Here is a 20,323-nt window from a genome sequence, read left to right as displayed (position 1 = left end):
CTAGAAATGGGTATCCCACTGTCAGAAGGCATTTATTCTTTTGTTCCTTGATTCAACAATTATTAAGCACCTCACCTACTCCTACTAAGTAAATACTAGGCTGCATACTAGATGCTGGGGATACACACTTGCCTAAGACAAGATCGCTTCCCTTAAGGGATCTTCAGATTACCCAAGGAGAGAGACTCGCCAATGAGTAATTATAATGCAAAGTGAAAATGCTAATATAGAGCTATATACGAAGTGTTATGGGAACATGGGGAAAACAGGTCGTCAGAGAAGGCTTTGATTTTGAAGGACAAAGTTTATGGCAGAGAGGGGATGTGTAGAATAATGTCTGTGAGTTTGACACAATGTGGGTCTATGTTTGGATGTGTTTTCAGGAGTGCCGGTGTCTGCCCTCCCAGAGCGGCATGTTTTGCATCCGTATGTGTGTGTGTGAGTGTGTATGTGTGTTGTGTCTGGAATCCCTTCTCCTGAAACACATTGTGGTTTTATTACAGATCAATGTTTGCTGTGAAGCTCTTCAGCAGATTGGCCTGAACCTGCCCAGCCCAGGGGAGGGGAAGTGGAGACTGATGTTGGCTCCTCGGGAAAGGGTGGGCAGGCACCATCTTCACACCTGGGGGCCCAGACCCCTGGCTCCCCAAGTGGCAGCAGGCTGACCAAGGAAGGCAAAGGGTTGGGTCCTAGGCTTTGTAGGATGTGCCCAGGCTGTAGTCCTCTCTGTCCCTAATTCCTCAGAGGAGACACTGGGGTTACCGCTACCACTCCCCACCAAGATCACAGGCCCCCTCCCCCAACCTGTTCTTCTTCTGTCTGTGGAGGAGCAGGCCAGCTCAGACCTGTTTGCTGGCTCTCCCACAGGGGGCAGATCCTTTCCAGGGGACACAGAGGGCTGGGAATGCTGGGGCCTACTGGGTGGCTGCCAGATAGTCCACCCTGGCCCTCCAAGGCTCTCTCCATCCTGGATTCTCCCCACCCACTCTGGGGTGCCACTCTTCCGGTTTTTGCTCAGACACAACCATTTTTGCCAAGGAAGGCTTCAACCACTAGGCAGAGGGTGGGGGCCAGAGCTCTGGCAGGGAAGACTTGTTGGGGGTGGTGGTCGTGATGCTACTCAGAGACCTCTGCTCCAATCTCTCTGCCTCCTTGCAACCACTGTCTTCCTTTCTTTCTTTTTTAAGAGACAGGGTTTCACTCTGTTGCTCGGGCTGAAGGGCAATGGTGTGATCACTGCTCACGGCAGCCTCAAACTTCTGGACTCAAGTCATCCTCCTGCCTCAGCCTCCCAAAGTGCTAGGATTGATTACACGTGTGAGCCACTGCATGGGCATTGCAGCCACTTTCATTTTTTTTTTTTTTTGAGATGGAGTCTCGCTGCGTTGCTCAGGCTGGAGTGCAGTGGCGCGATCTCAGCTCACTGCAAGCTCTGCCTCCTAGTTCACACCATTCTCCTGCCTCAGCCTCCTGAGTAGCTGGGACTACAGGCACGTGCCACCACGCCCAGCTAATTTTTTGTATTTTTAGTAGAGACAGGGTTTCACCATGTTAGCCAGGATGGTCTCGATCTCCTGACCTCCTGATCCGCCCCCCTCGGCCTCCCAATCACACCTGGGATTACAGGCGTGAGCCACCGCGCCCAGCCACTGCAGTCACTTTCTAGAAAGCTAAACTTTGGTGAAAGTCTGGATCTAGGAAGACTTTTAAGGCTTAAGGAAAGTCTCTGGGGTCTGAGGAGAAGGTCAAGGACCCCTTCTTCCACACTGTCGGGAATAGAGACTTCCTCTTTTGACTGTAACCTCCTCATCTCATTCCATCTAATCTTTTTCTACCCCTTGCATACTTTCCAAGCCCTAGGTCACATCTGTCACTATGATAGCTATTAGAAAGCTTGGAAATGAGGGAGAACAAATGGAAAAGAGTCTGGGCTGGTCTTGGTGGGCAGGCCTCAGTAGATAACCTCTTAATTATAAGAAACCCTCCATTAATCCAGTGCCTCTGGGATCCTAAACACTGTGCTAAGTGCTTCCCAGGGATTATAGATCTTAATCCTCATAACGACCAGCTCCCTGAGGTGGGGCATTATTATCCCCATTTTACAGATGAGGAAGCAGTCTCAGAGAAGTTAAGTGACTAGCATAGTTAGCAAGTGGTAGAACTGGAATTCGAATCCAAGCCCAGGCTGTTCATTGCTAAGCCAATACTGCCTCCCTCTCAGCTTCTCTCGAAATAGCATTCAGAGGACTCATACACAACTCTAGTGTAACACCCCAGAGCTGCCTCCCCACTCCAGGCTTCATGGCTTGCTGGACTCATTAGAGGGATCAGGGCATGACCAGAATCAGAGGTGATTACACCCCAATGCCACCCACCAAGCCCTGCATCCTAATTTTCTGTGAACTGGACCACATACCAGTGCCCATGTTCTCTGCTGTCAGGCATGTATGCAGTCCCATGTCAACTCATGGATGTTAGAGCATCCTCAGAGCCATGCCGACACACACACTTGCTGGCACCCAGTTAGGACTGCACCAACAGCCTGCCTGGGCTGGGCTCACACACATGGGCCCTGTGCAAGGTGCAGAACCTGTGAATATTTCATGCCTGGAGCTGGCAGCTGCCTCTCTTGCTCACACGTGTGCCTGATCTTCCCTCTCACACGATCCTTGTTTATTTGTTTAATGAATTATTTATCCATGGCCCCTGCTTCCCTCCTGACCTCCCCCTTCCCCAGGCCCTAGCCTCCATGATTTATTGAACACAGCTCAGCTCTGTGGTTGCCACCTACTGTCCCAGAAGCTGCCTTGGGCCACACAGCCTGAGAGCTCCCTCTGTCCCACACCTGCTCAGCTCCCTGCTTCCTTGGCCCCTGAGGGATGGAGGAGAGTGAGGCATCATGTCAGAGTCCTCCCAGGAGCTGAGCTCAGTGCCCTGGGAGAGATCATGGCAGCCAGCAGTGTGCTAGTAAGCCCAAGTGTCACAGCCTGCAGGTAAGGAGGAGGAGGCCTGAAGCCCTGAAGACAGGACCAGCCCCATGGAGGGAGCTCCAACCTCCACAGAGGCCCTCATCCAACAGAGGGGTAGTTCAGGGCCCAGGCCTTACACACCAGTTTTTCACACTATAGGTTGTGATCCCCTGGGAATGGTAAAGTCAAGAAGTCAATTTTATGGGCCTCAACCAGCTTTTTATTTTACTGTTTTTAATTTTAAAACTAGAACAGAGGAAAATATCATAGTGCATCCTCTGTAGTAAGGGTAAGTATTGTTTCATAAAACTTATTATTTCAGTTGAGTATGTGTGTGTATGAGAGTGTGTGTGTGTGTGTGTGTGTGTTACTGAACTGCAATACAAAATATAATCCTACTGTGGTGGATCACAGTCAGGAACAATTTGAGTTACAGTTACATGCAAACGTCTAGGCCCCATCAATAGAGGCCTGGGTCCTTCCATGACTCACATGCCACAGAGAGAGGCCTGGGCCTTTAGATTAGGCCCCCGGCATGTGGACAGTGGCTCAGATCTTTTTTTTTTTTTTTTTTTTTGAGACGGAGTCTCGCTCTGTCGCCCAGGCTGGAGTGCAGTGGCCGGTTCTCAGCTCACTGCAAGCTCCAACTCCCGGGTTTACGCCATTCTCCTGCCTCAGCCTCCCAAGTAGCTGGGACTACATTAGCTGGGACTACAGGCGCCCGCCACCTCGCCCGGCTAGTTTTTTGTATTTTTTAGTAGAGACGGGGTTTCACCGTGTTAGCCAGGATGGTCTTGATCTCCTGACCTTGTGATCCGCCCGTCTCGGCCTCCCAAAGTGCTGGGATTACAGGCTTGAGCCACCGCGCCTGGCCAGTGGCTCAGATCTTATACACAGGGACTCAGTCCCTACAGAAGCCCAGACCTTATGAATAGAGGCCGATAGACAGACATAGGCATTATAGATAGAAGCACATATACTGTAGACAGAATTGCCATATATGGTGGTATAGTTTATGCATAGCACAAAGGAGCCATCCAAGGGGAAGGGGACATCAGCCCAAGCTCCCTCACTAAGACAGGGAGCCACATAGAGCCACCTCTCACTGCAGGAGGCAGCACCTTTGTTTTTGCACAAAGGCACCACTTGCCAAGAGATGCACCCTAGGGACTGAGCCTGCAAAGAAGGGTCCTTTTTCTAATTCACACAAAGGCCCAAATCAGCTAGCAGCCCTATGGATAGAGGCCCAGGTAGACAAAGCACTAGATCCCATAGACACAGGCCTAGCTAGGACCTCTAGAGAGTATCTCAACTTCAAAACCAGAGGCTTCAACCCCATAGAGAGAGCTGCTTAAATCCTGTAGAGAGGGCTCCAGATTCTAAGAGAAGGGCTCAGTTATTATTGGAGGGTGGGTGTGGGGGTGCAGATTCTAAAGAGTACCCAGACCCTAAAGAAAAAGGCCCACATTCTTAAGCAGAACCTAGATTCGATAAACAGGGATATAACTTGTCTAAAATGGAATTTAAAGTCCCAGACCAAACAAGCAAGTTCCTGTTCACTATCAATACGGGCAGTGTCTCTGCCAACTGTGGGCCCCTACAGAGAGAAGCTGACCTTGTGGAACAGGGAATATGATTTGAGTGGAGGGGGCTGGGATTTGTGGCACCTGGAGTAAGCAGGTTAGCATCATTTGGGTGAAAAAAATCTCTCTGGGGATGAGGAGCCTGGAAGGAGGGAGAGCTGTTTGCAAAGTTCCCCACTCCCATCCCAAGGGGCCTAATTTGTTTGCTGGCTCCTGAGAAGGAAGAAGAGATCTCCTGGGGTGGAGAGGAGCCCAGAGAAGACAGAGCCTACTCTCACCTGGCAGCAGTCACACACACAGCCTATTCTGGATAGCACCGCCCCTACCCCCAGCCTAGCACCTGAGGCTGACTTATGGTCAAGACCCTGTCCTGCCACAGATAAGCAGATGCGGAGGTGGGGGGTTGCCTGCATGTTCCCTTCCCTGAAGGATAGAAGCAAAGTAGCAGCATGCCTGTCTCCCTGGACACAGGTGGTTGGCTTGCGTTCTGATAACCCAGTTAGGCCTGGTTCTGCCTCGTCTGGGCCTCTCCAAAAGAGAAGAGATAAGGGGCGGATAGCCCTAGGTCTGGTTTCTGAACCTTTTTCCTGAACTTCCACTTCCTAGGAAGAGAGGAGAGCAAGGAACTGTGTGTGTCGGGATGCATATGGATTTGTGTGTGTGTTGTGTGGATGGATATAGGTGTGTGCTCAGGTGTCTTTGTGCCTGGGTGTCTCCAGATCTCTAGCAGTCTGACTATGCCCTTTCCTATATGTGTCTGGAAGGTGCACCTGTGTGTCCGCATGTCTGTGTCAGGCATCTGTGTCTGAAGAGGCTCTGCCTTTGGGTTACTGTGTCTTTTTTCCTGAATGTGTGTGTGTGATGTGTGTGCTTGGGTGTCACTGTGAGGACAATGACTGTGGTGAGAGCTGGAACACAAGGTGCTCTGCCCTCTGACTCAGGATCAGCGTCTCTGAGAGTAGGAGTGAGAATGCCTGGGGACACCCCTGGCTGCCCCGGGAGGGGCCCTGCCTAAGTGCCAGTAAGGAATCCTCTGTAGGTGTCCAGGGAACCTTGCTTTGCCCCAGCTGACTCTCTCCTTGAACCCTCCTGCGCCTTGGGTTCTGGACCGCTGAAGGCTCTTACAGCACCTAGTATTGACATTCTGGGGGGCTGAGCTCTTTTACTCTGCCTCCAAGAAAACAAGCCTCATGCTCAGCCGGGGGCTTCAGGTCACCAGCTGTCAGGGCCTTGGTGCCAGCTGAGGACTTCTCCACCACCCTTCTGTGCCCACCTGAGTCCTCATGCACACGGGAAAAGGGGGCATGGACGCAGCAGAGGGCCACAGTGTTCAGAAGGGAAGGGAGTCCAGCCCTACTTAATAAGAGGTGGTGGATCCCCAGCTTCTTCTCAAGTCTGCTTCTTTCCCCCATTCCCAGAGATGAATGGGCTTCCCTGAGGTCGAGATCCTTATCCTGGGTTCCCAAATCCTTCTGGGAAATTCAGCCTGGGGAGCAAAAGGCCCAGGACCAGTTGTAGTAAACTGAACCCAAGAGGGAGAGGCGAGGCATGCGCTGGTCTTTCCCGAAGGGGTAGCACGGTCCCCAGCTCCCACGCGTCGCGCGCTCCCGGCCGGAGCGGGATGGGACCTGTCGGGGGCGCGCCAGGGGCGGGGCTTCGGGGGCGCGCCCAGGAGGGCGGAGGGAAGGGCTGGGGGCGTGGCCTAAGGCTGGGGGCTGGCGGCGGCGGCAGCAGGGAGCTGGGAAGCGCAGAAGCCGGGAGCGCGGGGCTCAGTCGGGGGGCGGCGGCGGCGGCGGCTCCGGGGATGGCGGCGGCTCCGCTGCTGCTGCTGCTGCTGCTCGTGCCTGTGCCGCTGCTGCCGCTGCTGGCCCAAGGGCCCGGAGGGGCGCTGGGAAACCGGCATGCGGTGTACTGGAACAGCTCCAACCAGCAGTGAGTCGGGGACCCTGGGAGTCCGCGCGTCCGGTGTCAGTGAGATGGGGAGCCGGTGGGCCCGAGAAGTCCTGGGGGATCCCGGGGTGGGAGTCCTGGGAGACCAGAGCTGGGGGCTGGGAGGGGACAGAGAGGGGGACGCACTCTGTGGGCGTCTAGGAAACTCGGGGGTGTCTGAAGAGGCTGTTGGGCTATAGTAAGGAGCGCTCGGGCCGTGCGGAGGAGGCTGCTGGAGGGGTCCCCCACCCCATCTTGGCTTCTCTCCGCACCCGCCGCTGGAATAGCATGCCCCTGTCCCATAGTCCCCCCAGTTGGGCTGGGGTTTGAGGGTAGCGGTGTGCTGGGGATAGGCCGCTGCATTTTTGGGCCCAGGGATGACCTGTTTTTGGCCATGAGGGCTTCCGGGGTTCTGTCTAGGACTCCTGCTTTTAAAAGTGGGGTCCAGAGCTGAGGCAGAGAGTCCGACCGAGCACCTCCCTAGAAGGAAGGCGAATGGGTTGTCTTGGTTGTGTGGATAAGCCCGGCTGGGGTGAGCTAGGGCTGGGTCGCCGAGTTGGGGGCCCCTGGGAATGCTGCTTGGTTAGGATGGGAACGTGGGGTACCGGCGAGAGGGAAGGAGGCAGAGAGATGTCGGTGTGTCACACACGCACACACACGCCCGGGCTGGGGACGGCGAATGGCTCCAAATGTGAGCGGGCGTGCGCGGCTGTCAGTGTGCGTGTGTGTCTGAGTGTGTGATTTGTGTGTCTGCGTCGGCGATCGTCTGGGGGTGGGAGCGGGCGGCGGGTCGGGGAAGGGGCTGCGGTCGCTGTCCGCGCGGCAGGCTGCGTCTGGGCTGGGGTGGCTGTTGGCGCCGCTGCGGTCTGGGCGGGTGTCAGGGCGGCCGTGTGGTTTCCCAGGGTGTGTGGCGCGGCGGCCGGGTGCTGGCTGCGGGGCCGGGTCCTCATTCTGCTCAGTCCTTGCTGCCCTTGTCTTCTCCTCCCCGCCACGCCGCCGTGTGTATCACCCTGGCCACCTTAGTGTGTGTCTGTGTTGGTAGGAGGGATCCCTGGGGACGCGGGGGTCACTGTCACACCTGCCCGGGCGGTGGCGGCAGCACTGCCTCTGGTTCCCCACCCCAGGGACCGACCAGGGAGCAAATGGCCAGACCCCAGGGGAGGGGACCGGGAGGGCCGGGCGGCCGCGACCCCCCAACCTTTCGGAGGAGGGGCTGCCGCTCGCCGCTCCGCTCTTTGTTGTTTGGGGCTCCGCGCCTCCGTTTGGGGCTCCGCGCCTCCCCCTCTCTCCCTCCTCGCGCCCGGAGTGTCAGACTGGGGGTGGGGATGAGCCAACGACGCCCCCCTCTCGCTTCCCATGGAAACCTCGGGGGTGGGGACGTGGCCCCTCCCCCCCGGAGCGGGACTCCCAAGAACTCCGGGGGGCGCTGGGGGCTGACTTTCCAGCTCTATCTAGCTCAGCCCCCTCCCCCAGACTCACACGTCCGCCCCCCACCCCGCTAGAGTCTGGCGGGGAGTGGAGAGCTCGCAGGTGAGGGGCCCCGGGTTCCCCGCCACCCTTGGAGCACCTCAGCGTTCTTAGGGGAAGCCAGAGCAGGGGAGGATGCGGGAATAGGTTTGGTGGGGGGAGGTGTTGATCAGGTTCCCCTCCCCCGCATACACCTGGGCGCAGGTGAAAGCTCAGGGAGCGGGTGGGGGAGCCCGGGTTCCGGGAGCCTCCCTTCTGTCCTCTCTACTCCGTGCGGGCCTGGGCCGGCAGAGGTAGGAGGGGGCGCACACTGGGCCGGGAGGCTGCCGCCGCCCCCGCCTCGCTTCCCGGGCCTTTGTTGCCGCTGCGCCGGGGCTCCCCGGCTCCCTCACTGCGGCAGCCGCGGCCCCATAAATCGTGAGAGCGACGTGCTCCGGAGCTGAGAGTGGAGAGGGCCGGGTAGCTGGGGGCGGGGCCGACCGAGCCACGGGCTCCCGCGCCCCCTCCCCCTAGTCACGTGAGCTGGGCTCCTGGCTCCCACCTCCCGTCACGTGCGGAGGGTCTCTGCCCCTTGGGGTCACGTGGGGAGGGTCTTGCGACCCCGCCTCCTGGGGGGTCACGTGGGAGGGTGCTGATGGGACACGTGCGTCCGCCTCCTTTGACAGACCTGGGGACAGTGCCCTGCACACCGGCCACGACCTAGCCCTCTGCCCCCGACTCAGTACTTCCGTTTAGTCCCGTGGAATAGGAGAGACCTGTTCCCAATCTGGCCCAGAAACTAGGGGTGGGGAGACTGTATTGGAGGGATGCATTAGAGTGTGAGGTCGAGGAGTCCCCTAAGCCGGGAATCGAACTTGGTGAGGCGGGTTGGGACGGCCGATGGCCAAATATATGCCCCCTGGCCTGTGTTTCATTTCTTTGCAGAGCTGAGCAAGGATGTTGGTATTCGCCCCTGTCTCAAGGAGCCTCAGGAACATCTTTCTATATGGCTGTCTCTCTACCTATCTCTGAAATGCTTCTGTTGGTGATCTGTGTTTCATTCATACATTCATTCAACAAATATTTATTGAGGCTCTACTACGTCCCTGATGGTCTTTCTCTGTGTTTTCTTCCAATTTCTGAGTCTCAGCCCTGCACCCTTCCCTGTCTCTGCTTCTCTCCTTCGCGTCTCTGTCTCCGTCTCCGCTGTCTGTGGGCCTCTCTGGCCTGCCTGTCTCTCCTGTTCTCCAAGACTCTCGGTTCTCGTTCTCTTCCCTGCCTCTCTCGGTTTCTGGCTTCTCTGTCGCGCCGTGTCTCCCTTCCTTTCCCCTTTTAGTGAATCCGGCCTCTGCTAAGCTCCCCTCTCGGTGTGTGTCTCCCCCTCACTCCGTCTCTGTGTCTCGCTTTCGGCGGGTCTCTCGCTCCTCTCCGCCGCTGCAGATCAATAAACCTTCGCCGCCGCCGCCGCTGTCGCAGGGAGGAGGGGCGGAGGTGTCGGGCGCGCTGATTCTCCCCTACCCGACGCGGCCCAGGGAAGCCTTGCGCCCAGACCCGGGCTGACCAGACTGGGACGGGCGGGGCGCCGAGGCCCAGGGCGCCTGAGGGGCGCAGGGGTTCAGCGTGCAACCGCCGCCCCCCGAGCGTTCCCGCCACCACCGCCACCACCCTCAAAGCCCGGGCGCGCGGACCCCACGCCGCGCACACGTGGTCCGGCCTCGCCTGCTGGAGCGGGCGGCGCGCGGTCTCGGGGACGCGCGTTAGAGGGAAGAGGAACCCGGGTCTACGTTCTTCCTCCATCCCTTTAACTCTGCAGCCCGGCATCTAAGGCCGAGGCTGCGGGTGGCGGATGGCGAGGATTTGACAAGTTCAGGGGCCCCTGGGATACCTTCCCTACTCTCTGGTCTTGTTAGACACCCTGTTGACTGCCCTAATTGCTCCGGGCTGGGGGAGAAGTTTGCTCTTTCCCTGCTCCGCCCCCCTGGCCCCTCCGCTGACACTCCAGGTTAAGTGAGGCCAGGCGCGGGCCGGCAGGGCACTGAAAGAGACAGAGAGGTGTCGGGATGCGCCTCAGAAGCGGTGAGAGGCGGGAGAGACCGAAATAACGGGGTGAGAGGGCACCCCCTCCAAATGGAGTGTGTCGGCATTCGCCTTGCTGCAAGAGAGGCGAGAGGCTATAGGGGATGAAGTGGAGTAAGAAGAGAGAACAGTACGAAGGAGCAGAGCACAACCGGGTCCCCAGGTCCCAGGCCACCCCCACCCTTCCGCAGGAGGTGCGGCCCTGGAGGCGGGGTTAGCTGCGGAGCTTCGCAGGGGCCCAGCGGCACCTCTCTCTTCACACTACTAGGGAGAGGGAGGGAGGATGACAGTTTCAATTAAAGTGCCCAAGCCATGCAGACACGTTGGGTCTCCAAAGAGTTGTGTCTGGGAATTCCTTGGCTCCCACCCCGTTTGTCCCCGTGCCCTCTGTGTACCAACTGGGCCCAGCCACCCCACCGGCAGGTCTTTCTCTCACATACCCAGCTTTGGGGGGATTTCGGGGGCTGTTCCTGCCACACAGTGCAGGAGTACTTAACAGATAGCTTCTCTTCACCTATGGTCGCCCTGCAATCTTTTTTATAAGGCTAGTCCTGCCCTGTTGAGGAAATGGAATTACCTGTAGGAATACCTTGGGTGTTGGCTTCCTCCCTGCTGGAATGGGGTGTGTTGTAGGGGGAACTGGGCGGTACAGCAGGGAGGGGCTGCTTCAGAGTGGGACTGGAAACATGGGTGAGGCTCAGAGACAGATCCCAGTGTGGCTGTGCAGCTGCTCCAGACCTGGCACCCTCACTGCTGGCGGCCCCCTCCCCAAGGCCTGAGGGGAGGAACAGACTATGGGGTTGGCAATGGACAGGCAAGCCTAGGATGGCAGCTTGGAGCCAGGCCTGGTCTAACCCGTTATCCTGCTCCCAGTGCCCCAGGCCGAGACTCCTGCCCACCTGAGTGCCAGGGCAAGGGAGGGGCCTGAGTGACCCATTACTCCCATGGGAACAGAGTGGGGCTGATGGCATTCCTGATGACCCCAGGAGGCTGTGCCAATTCTAACTGGGGTACCTAAACATCAGCTCTCTGCCTGCCTCACTGCCAGGCTTGGAATGGGTTGCTGGTGGAGGGGACAGCATAGGCAAAGCCAAGGAAGTGGGGTCAGTGAGGAGGGACCCTCAAGGCCCCACCGCATGCAGAAGGCTCCACGCTCATTTCTTTAATGCATCTAATTACTGTTTGGGGAACTGGGTGGTGCCTGGTGACACAGAGAGCCAGTCTCTCCCCTCAGGGAGCTCACAGGGACTAGGACCCCATGATTTGACATTTTGCCAAGAACCCCATGCCTTCCTGTGTCCACCACTCTCCTGGCACTGCCAAGATATGTGTATTCTTACCCTAAAGAAATTAGGGAAAACCCCTGCCCCCTCTCCATTCAGAGGTTTCTCCATCCCCACACCGCTCAGTTCCGCCATCGAGGATGTTAAGACCAACACTTTGATGGTGACTAGCAAGGCAGGTGGGGATTACAAGGGACCCAGCATCTGCTTCTGTGTCCCAAAGAGGGATCAGGGAAATAAGAGGCGCAGCCATCTTGTCTAGGCCCTGTGCCCACTGCTCTGCCCAGCATCATTAAGGGGGGCCGTTGTGCCAGGTTGAGGAAGGAGGTGCACATTGCACAATGAGACAGAAGTTTGGGCTGGTTGGCATGATGCCACGTGTAGTCTTGGTGCTGAGTCCCTTAGCGCCCTCATGTGTTTAAAGTTCCTGGGAGCCTAATTGTCCTTGGCCTCAGGGTGGGGTCTCTGTCACGGGACTCAAGGTACAGAAGCCAGTGATACTGTAGTATGGGGAGTGCAGGGAGAGACCCCCAGATTGGTGGGGTCAACCAATACTGGCATGCGGGCCAGCACACATACAGCCCAGCTTTTCTGTGTGTCTGCCTCCTATGAGTGGGCGGTGGACATATTTGTGTGTGTGCCATAGAACTTATGCATGTATATGCATGAAACCGCCAAACATGCGTCTGTAAGGGCAGGTCCTGTTGGACTGGCCCCGGGGGTGGACTGGCAGCCGCAGGGAGCATGGTGGGAGAAGCGATTGAGGGTGTGTGTGTCCCTCGGAAGGGATCCCTCCCACGTTCACCCTTGGCTTCCATCCCTCCCATCCCTCCTCCCGGCTGCTGAATTATGGGGGATGGACGGAGGAAATCCGGGCCTGGGTCTGCGAGTCGCTGGGGCCTGCGCCGTTTCTGTGGCAACCAAAGCGTAAGCTCCCTTCTTCCCTCCGCCCCTCTCCCTCGCCTCCTTTTCTTTGGAGGCAGGCCGGGCTTCCCTGCGCCTTTGCTACCCTCTGGTGGCCAACAGGAGAAGGACAGACCAAGAAGGAGGGCATGGAAGGAGAGTTAGGGGAGCGGCGGCACTAGGGCCGCGGGGGCAGAGACAGGGCTGAGCCGCGAGGAAGCTCGGAGGAAAAGTCTGGAGGCTACGCGGACCCTGGGGAGGGGCTGCGGAGCGGTCAGATGGAAAGCGGCTTTGCTCTGGGGTTTCTTCTCTCTGAGCCGCTTCCTCTTCCCCACAGCCTGCGGCGAGAGGGCTACACCGTGCAGGTGAATGTGAACGACTATCTGGATATTTACTGCCCGCACTATAACAGCTCGGGGGTGGGCCCCGGGGCGGGTCCGGGGCCCGGAGGCGGGGCAGAGCAGTACGTGCTGTACATGGTGAGCCGCAACGGCTACCGCACCTGCAACGCCAGCCAGGGCTTCAAGCGCTGGGAGTGCAACCGGCCGCACGCCCCGCACAGCCCCATCAAGTTCTCGGAGAAGTTCCAGCGCTACAGCGCCTTCTCGCTAGGCTACGAGTTCCACGCCGGCCACGAGTACTACTACATCTGTGAGTGATGGCGGCCAGGCGGGCGGGTCTGAACGCGAGAGTCTGAGTGACAGCCGGGGGTTGGAGCCCCGAGGCTCCGGGGCGGGGCCGGCTCGGCGGGCTCCAGGTCTCGCGGCTGAGAGACCCGGGAGAAGGCGTGGGCACGGGGCGCCTCAGGGGTTCAGCTTAGACAAGGTCGTGGGGCCAAGAGAGGAGTTTGGTGACAGTCCCAAGTTTGGGCTGCGGAGAATCGCTGTTTCTGTGAGGGACATTCCGGGGTTGGAACATCAGGGATCCCAGTTTCTTAAGGGATGGGATCAAAGGGGCTTCTGGGGCCGACAGCAGAGCTACAGTGACCTGTGTCCAAAGGGTAGGGGAGCTCCTGAAGGAGACCGCCCGACGGGGACAGTTTGAAGGGGGTGAGAAATAGAGCCATCGAGGGAGGGCACAGGGCACGAATTGGGCGAAAGTGACTCAGGGCCCTGTCTCCTCCCCAGCCACGCCCACTCACAACCTGCACTGGAAGTGTCTGAGGATGAAGGTGTTCGTCTGCTGCGCCTCCAGTGAGTAGACTCGGCTCCGAGCCGCGCCCCCATCCTCAGCTCCCTGCTTTGGGGCTCCCCTGGCTTCCTGGGGGTGGGGGTGGAGGGCACAGGTGAAGGGGGCTTGCTCCCCAGCCGTAGCAAGGGGAGGGAATCCTGGCCCTGACTCTCCCCTCCTCTCTCCCCACCCGCACCCCACCCCGCAGCATCGCACTCCGGGGAGAAGCCGGTCCCCACTCTCCCCCAGTTCACCATGGGCCCCAATGTGAAGATCAACGTGCTGGGTGAGTCTGCGCAGCGCCCTCTGGTGGCCACTGCTGGAACCGCAGCCCCCCACCCCGGTGCCTGCTCACCTCGCATGCCTTTCCCAGGGGCACTGATCCTTCCTACCCCGTGGGTGATCACGTCCCTGGCTCCACTGCTGCTGCCGCTGCCGCGTGCCCCTGCCCTGGCGCGCAACCCAGCCCTCACCAGTCTGTCTATTCCTCTGTCCACAGAAGACTTTGAGGGAGAGAACCCTCAGGTGCCCAAGCTTGAGAAGAGCATCAGCGGAACCAGCCCCAAACGGGAACACCTGCCCCTGGCCGTGGGCATTGCCTTCTTCCTCATGACCTTCTTGGCCTCCTAGCTCTGCCCCCTCCCCTGGCGGGGAGAGATGGGGCGGGGCTTGGAAGGAGCAGGGAGCCTTTGGCTTCTCCAAGGGAAGCCTAGCAATGGGGCCTAGACCCCTCCTCCAGTGGCTAGAAGTGGGGCCTGCACCATACATCTGTGCCTGCCCCCTCTACCCCTTACCCCCAGGTAGGGCACTGTAGTGGACCAAGCACAGGGACAGCCATGGGTCCCAGGTGGCCTTGTGGCTCTGGTAATGTTTGGTACCAAACTTGGGGGCCAAAAAGGGCAGTGCTCAGGACTCCCTGGCCCCTGGTACCTTCCCCTGACTCCTTGTGCCCTCTCCCTTTGTCCCCCCAGAGAGACATATGCCCCCAGAGAGAGCAAATCGAAGCATGGGAGGCACCCCCATTGCTCTCCAGGGGCAGAACATGGGGAGGGGACTAGATGGGCAAGGAGCAGCACTGCCTGCTGTCTCCTTCCCCTGTTTACAGCAATAAGCACGTCCTCCTCCCCCACTCCCACTTCCAGGATTGTGGTTTGGATTGAAACCAAGTTTACAAGTAGTCACCCCTGGGGGGGCGGGCAGTGGACAAGGATGGCAAGGGGTGGGCATTGGGGTGCCAGGCAGGCATGTACAGACTCTATATCTCTATATATAATGTACAGACAGACAGAGTCCCTTCCCTCCTTAACCCCCTGACCTTTCTTGACTTCCCCTTCCAGCTTCAGACCCCTTCCCCACCAGGCTAGGTCCCCCACACCTGGGGGACCCCCTGGCCCCTCTTTTGTCTTCTGTGAAGACAGGACCTATGCAACGCACAGACACTTTTGGAGACCGTAAAACAACAGCGCCCCTCCCTTCCAGCCCTGAGCCGGGAACCATCTCCCAGGACCTTGCCCTGCTCACCCTATGTGGTCCCACCCATCCTCCTGGGCCTTTTTCAAGTGCTTTGGCTGTGACTTTCATACTCTGCTCTTAGTCTAAAAAAATAAACTGGAGATAAAAATAACTGAGTGTGTGTGATTTCAAGGGGCCATCACCCTTCTGTTACACTTGTTAAACCCCACAGGTCACAGGGCCTGGGTAGGTGGGACTCTGGGGCCAAAGAGTCACAACAAGGTGTTCAGACCTTGTTCTGGGGCTCATCTTCTTTATAAAGGCGACGCTGCATGGAAAGAGTAACAGGGGCCTCCTGGCAGGGCCTGGTTGACTTTGGGCAAATCACTCAACCTCTCTGATTCTCAGGTATCCCACCAGAAAAACTGGTTGTGGTATCTCTCTGTCAGGGTTGGTGTAGGGATTAAATGACGTAAGGAGTTAAAGGCTCCATCAATTATGGTTTCCACCTTTTCTTCCCCTTCCATTCTGTAATTGAGGTTCTTGACTGGAGTCTATGGATTTCAGGGGATTTGAGAACCTAGAGAGAAAAAAAAATCTATCTTTATTTTCACTTGCCTGTAACTAAAATGTAACATTCTCTTGTGTGCTTGGGCAGCAAGCCATAATAGTATTAATAGTACCTGTGACTTTGTAACCAGAAATCACAGATGTTTTCAGGCTGCATTATAGTTGTTGAAGATATCTCAAAATACCATTTACACTCATTAGTACTTTGAAATGATCATGGTTGTTAGGCCTTCCTCATTTTTGATGTGTTAATAAGAAAGCATATATATTACTATATCAATAAATGTAGATGTTTTGATAACGTTCAATATAATCAGCTTCCTTTATAACCCTTTGTAATTTTACTCATTTCAAACATTATGCCCAAGGGACTGGGAGTTTGCTGGGGCTGGGGCTGCTCATAACTACCCCACCCTGCATCGCTCAGGAGGGCAGAGGGGAAAGAAGGCAAAAGACAGGAGAATAGCCACTTCCCGGGGGCCACAGGGCAAGGTCAGGGTTTACAGGCCAGCGCAGCATAAGGGAGTGCGGACAGGGGCTGAAATGTGCCTGCAACTTCACTTGCTGAGCCAAGTGCCTGGCCCAGGGAGGAGACACCTTATTTCCAAGCTGTGCACCCATGGGACTCCATCCCACCCAGGCTCTCTAATTGGCACTGTGTGGGCAGGCCGGATCCTGTGTGCCCCTGCAGCTCTTGCCAGCTGCTTTGTGAGAGTGAGCCCTTGGTGGCAGGGACTGTGTTTTCTCCTCCTCTCTCCCCATGAAACATGGAAAATGGAATCTCAGCTGGACTCTGGAGAGTGGGTGGGTTTCCCAGTAGCGGAACAGGGAGGAGTATGGGGTGGGAGAGCAGGTGGGGAAAGAACTGGGGGCAGCCACTAGACCAGTCTGAGACTCCCTGCATACTGATAAAGACAGGAAAGGTGGGCCTATCCATCCAGTCATCCATGCATTTAATCCACATTTGTCGAGCACCTGCCAAGTGCCAGGCTCTATCCTGGGTACTGGAGACACAACATACAGCCTCTACCCCAGAATAAGCTCATAGTTTAGTATGTGTTGTATGAGCAGAAATTGGTAACACACACATACATAACTGACAACATAACCAGCTCTTTTGTGGGTAAATGCCTGGGGGCTGTGGGAATGCCAAGAAAAAGCACACATTTGCCTAGGGACAAAGGGAAGAGGCTTCAGGGAGGAGGAGATACACAGAGCTGGGGTTGGGTCCTGTTGGGGAGAATCTCAAGGGCCTTGAAGCATGCAGACTGAGGACTTGTCTCATGAGGGAGCCCATAGCAGTGGGCCTGGGCTGCAGGCTTGCTTCAATCCCCAGACCAGGCAGGATAGGGGCTGGCCAGCTGGGCTCAGGGAGGGCCTTGTGGATTCAAAAATTCAGGAATGGTAAGACTGAAAGGGCCAAGCGCTTTGGGCAGTAACTAGAACAAGCCAACTTCCATTTACTGAGCACCTCCTATGTGCCGAGTGATGCACCTTTGTAAGCCTCACTATTCCAATAACACAGATGAGGATCTAAGACTGGGGTCACACAGCCTGGCTAATTATAGGGCTGGCATTCAAAGTGGGTCTAATAGGAGGCTGAGGGTGGGAGGACCACTTGACCTCAGGAGTTTAATGCCAGCCCAGGTAATATAGCAAGACCTCATCTTTTATTTTTATTTTTATTTTTATTTTTATTTTTTTGAGACGGAGTCTCACTCTGTCGCCCAGGCTGGAGTGCAGTGGCGCCATCTTGGCTCACTGCAACCTCCGCCTCCCGGTTTCAAGTGATTCTCCTGCCTCAGCCTCCCGAGTAGCTGGGATTACAGGTGCATGCCACCAAGCCCGGCTAATTTTTGTATTTTCAGTAGAGATGGGGTTTCGCCATGTTGGCCAGGCTGTTCTTGAACTCCTGACCTCAGGTGATCTGCCTACCTCAGCCTCCCAAAGTGCTGGGATTACAGGTGTGAGCCACTGTGCCCAGTCGATCCTATCTTTAAAAAAACAAAAACAAAACGAATGGCCAAGCACAGCGGCTCAGGCCTCTAATCCCAGCACTTTGGGAGGCTGAGGTAGGAGGATCACTTGAGCCCAGGAGTTCAAGACCAGCCTGGGCAACATAGGAAGACTCCGTCTGTACAAAAATTTTTTTAAATCCAGGTGTGGTGACAAACCTGTAGTCCCAGCACTGGGAAGACTGAGGCAAGAGGATAGCTTGAGCCCAGGAGTTCAAGACCAGCCAGGGCAACATAGTGAGACCCTGTTTCTACCAAAAAAAAAAAAGCGGCCAGGCGCGGTGGCTCAAGCCTGTAATCCCAGCACTTTGGGAGGCCGAGACGGGCGGATCACAAGGTCAGGAGATTGAGACCATCCTGGCTAACACGGTGAAACCCCGTCTCTACTAAAAATACAAAAACTAGCCGGGCGAGGTGGCGGGCGCCTGTAGTCCCAGCTACTCGGGAGGCTGAGGCAGGAGAATGGCGTAAACCCGGGAGGCGGAGCTTGCAGTGAGCTGAGATCCGGCCACTGCACTCCAGTCCGGGCGACAGAGCGAGACTCCGCCTCAAAAAAAAAAAAAAAAAAAAGCTAGGCGTGATGGTATGCACCTGTAGTTCTAGCTACTCAGGAGGCTGAGATGGGAGAATTGCTTGAGCCCAGGAGGTCAAGGCTGCAATGTGCTATGATCACACCACTGCACTCCAGCCTGGGTGACAGAGCAAGAGCAAGAACTGACTTTTTTTTTTTTTTTTTTTTTTTTGAGGCGGAGTTTCACTCTTGTTGCCCAGGCTGGAGTGCAATGGTATGATCTCAGCTCACTGCAACCTCCACCTCCTGGGTTCAAGTGATTCTTCTGCCTCAGCCTCCCGAGTAGCTGGGATTACAGGCATGAGTCACCACACCCGGCTAATTTTGTATTTTTAGTAGAGACGGGGTTTCTCCCTGTTGGTCAGGCTGGTTTCGAACTCCCAGCCTCAGGTGATCCACCTGCCTTGGCCTCCCAAAGTGCTGGGATTACAGGCCAGAGCCACCGCGCCCGGCTGACCCCGTCTTTTAAATAAATAAATAAGTAAATTGGCCAGGCACTGTGGCTCACACTTGTAATCCCAGCACTTGGGAGGCCAAGGTGGGCAGATCATTTGAGGTCAGGAGTTTGAGACTAGCCTGGCCAACATGGCGAAACCCAGTCTCTACTAAATATACAAAAATTAGCCAGGCGTGTGGTGCATGTCTGTAATCCCAACTACTCAGGAGGCTGAGGCAGGAGAATCGCTTGAACCTGGGAGGCGGAGGTTGCAGCTGGTCGAGATAGAGCCACTGCACTCCAGCCTGGGCGACAGAACAAGACTCTGTCTCTCAAAAATAACTAACTAAATAAATAATAAACAAATGAAATCAGTTTTAAAAGCTGCGGAACCCTGCTGAGGATTTTCCCATCCAGCGAGGCTTTCAATCCCAGAGCATGAAAGGGAGACTGGGGAGAGAGGTCTGCAATTACATGGCCAGACACCAGTGACCCTGAGCCTGTCTGGTACAGGGCCCTACTTTGTTTGTTTTATGTTTTTTTTTTTTTTTTTTTGAGACGGAGTCTCGCTCTGCCGCCCAGGCTGGAGTGCAGTGGCCAGGTCTCAGCTCACTGCAAGCTCCGCCTCCTGGTTTACGCCATTCTCCTGCCTCAGCCTCCCAAGCAGCTGGGACTACAGGCGCCCGCCACGTCGCCCGGCTAGTTTTTTGTATTTTTTAGTAGAGACGGGGTTTCATCATGTTAGCCAGGATGGTCTCTATCTCCTGACCTCGTGATCCGCCCGTCTCGGCCTCCCAAAGTGCTGGGATTACAGGCTTGAGCCACCGCGCCCGGCCTGTTTTATGTTTTTTTTTGAGACGGAGTCTCGCTCTGTCGCCCAGGCTGGAGTGCAGTGGCGCGATCTCAGCTCACTGCAAGCTCCACCTCCTGGGTTCATGCCATTCTCCTGCCTCAGCCTCCAGAGTAGCTGGGACTACAGGTGCCTGCCACCACACCCAGCTAATTTTTTGTATTTTTGGTAGAGACAGGGTTTCACCGTGTTAGCCAGGATGGTCTCGATCTCCTGACCTCGTGATCCGCCCACCTCGGCCTCCCAAAGTGCTGGGATTACAGGCGTGAGCCACTGTGCCCAGCCTAGGGCCCTACTTTGTGACACCAAGTCTGCAGAGCCCAGGGCATCCTGGCCAAGGCAGTGGTGAGATGTCAACCAGGCACAGTGGTATGGCCTGAAGGCAGAGACTGAAGGGAGAGAAGGAAAGAGACCTGAAGTGCAGACCCAATGCCTACTGATGGATGGGAGAGGAGAGAATAGAATGGGCAGAACAGAATAGCTTCAGATATGGGACTGAGCAAGACATGGGGGAGTGGAGCAGATGGCAACAGGGCCACAGCTGGTGAAGGGGAAGCCAGGAAGAGCTCCCCACTTTCTACTGCCCAACCCCAGCACCTGGGAGCCCTTACAATTGACTGGTAGCCGCCAGATGGTGCCCCAGGGCCTGGACATTCTGCTCATCCTGCTGTCCCACCCCAAAGCACAGCCCCCAGGCAAGGGAACTTCAAGTCAGTGACTGTGTGGGCTCCAGACTGGCAGGGCCCCTTCCACAAGGGCAGCGGCCTCACCCTGGGCAGGGTCTTCTTCACCCTTGTTTTGTCTCATACTGGCCGCCTCCAGCACGGGCACAAAGAGGGCTCCCATCTGACAGGCTGGCATTCCCAGAGGCTGTCACAGGTTAATGCCCCCAACACAGGTAGAGATGGCACACATCCCTCCTCTTCCCATCCTCCCCAGGGTGAAAAACAACAGCAACATCAAACAACTGAACAGATATTTTGGCTTGGAGAGTAAAGTTCAGAGCTGCCCCGCCCTTCCCTTCCTGGTGAGAGGTCACTCCAGCAGCGCCGTGGGTAGGAGGGAAGGAG

General features: G+C 56.5%; 1 protein-coding gene across 2 annotated transcripts; it reads left to right on the top strand.

The window, feature by feature from the left end:
• The first annotated feature begins 6,243 nt into the window (after positions 1-6,243).
• EFNA3 (ephrin A3) lies at positions 6,244-14,983 on the top strand. Of its 2 annotated transcripts, XM_033197270.1 has the most exons (5): positions 6,244-6,484; positions 12,527-12,840; positions 13,317-13,382; positions 13,568-13,645; positions 13,859-14,983. In XM_033197270.1, the coding sequence occupies exons 1-5, from the start codon at positions 6,357-6,359 to the stop codon at positions 13,987-13,989; spliced, it is 717 nt and encodes a 238-aa protein (XP_033053161.1). In that variant the 5' UTR covers positions 6,244-6,356; the 3' UTR covers positions 13,990-14,983. The 2 variants fall into 2 exon arrangements, with proteins under 2 accessions (XP_033053161.1, XP_033053162.1); XM_033197271.1 differs by lacking the exon at positions 13,568-13,645.
• Positions 14,984-20,323: the final 5,340 nt, after the last annotated feature.

The sequence above is a fragment of the Trachypithecus francoisi genome, unplaced genomic scaffold, assembly GCF_009764315.1.
Source record: "Trachypithecus francoisi isolate TF-2019V2 unplaced genomic scaffold, Tfra_2.0 Lachesis_group5, whole genome shotgun sequence".
NCBI lineage: Eukaryota > Metazoa > Chordata > Mammalia > Primates > Cercopithecidae > Trachypithecus > Trachypithecus francoisi.
This window is presented reverse-complemented; position numbering and strand designations above follow the sequence as displayed.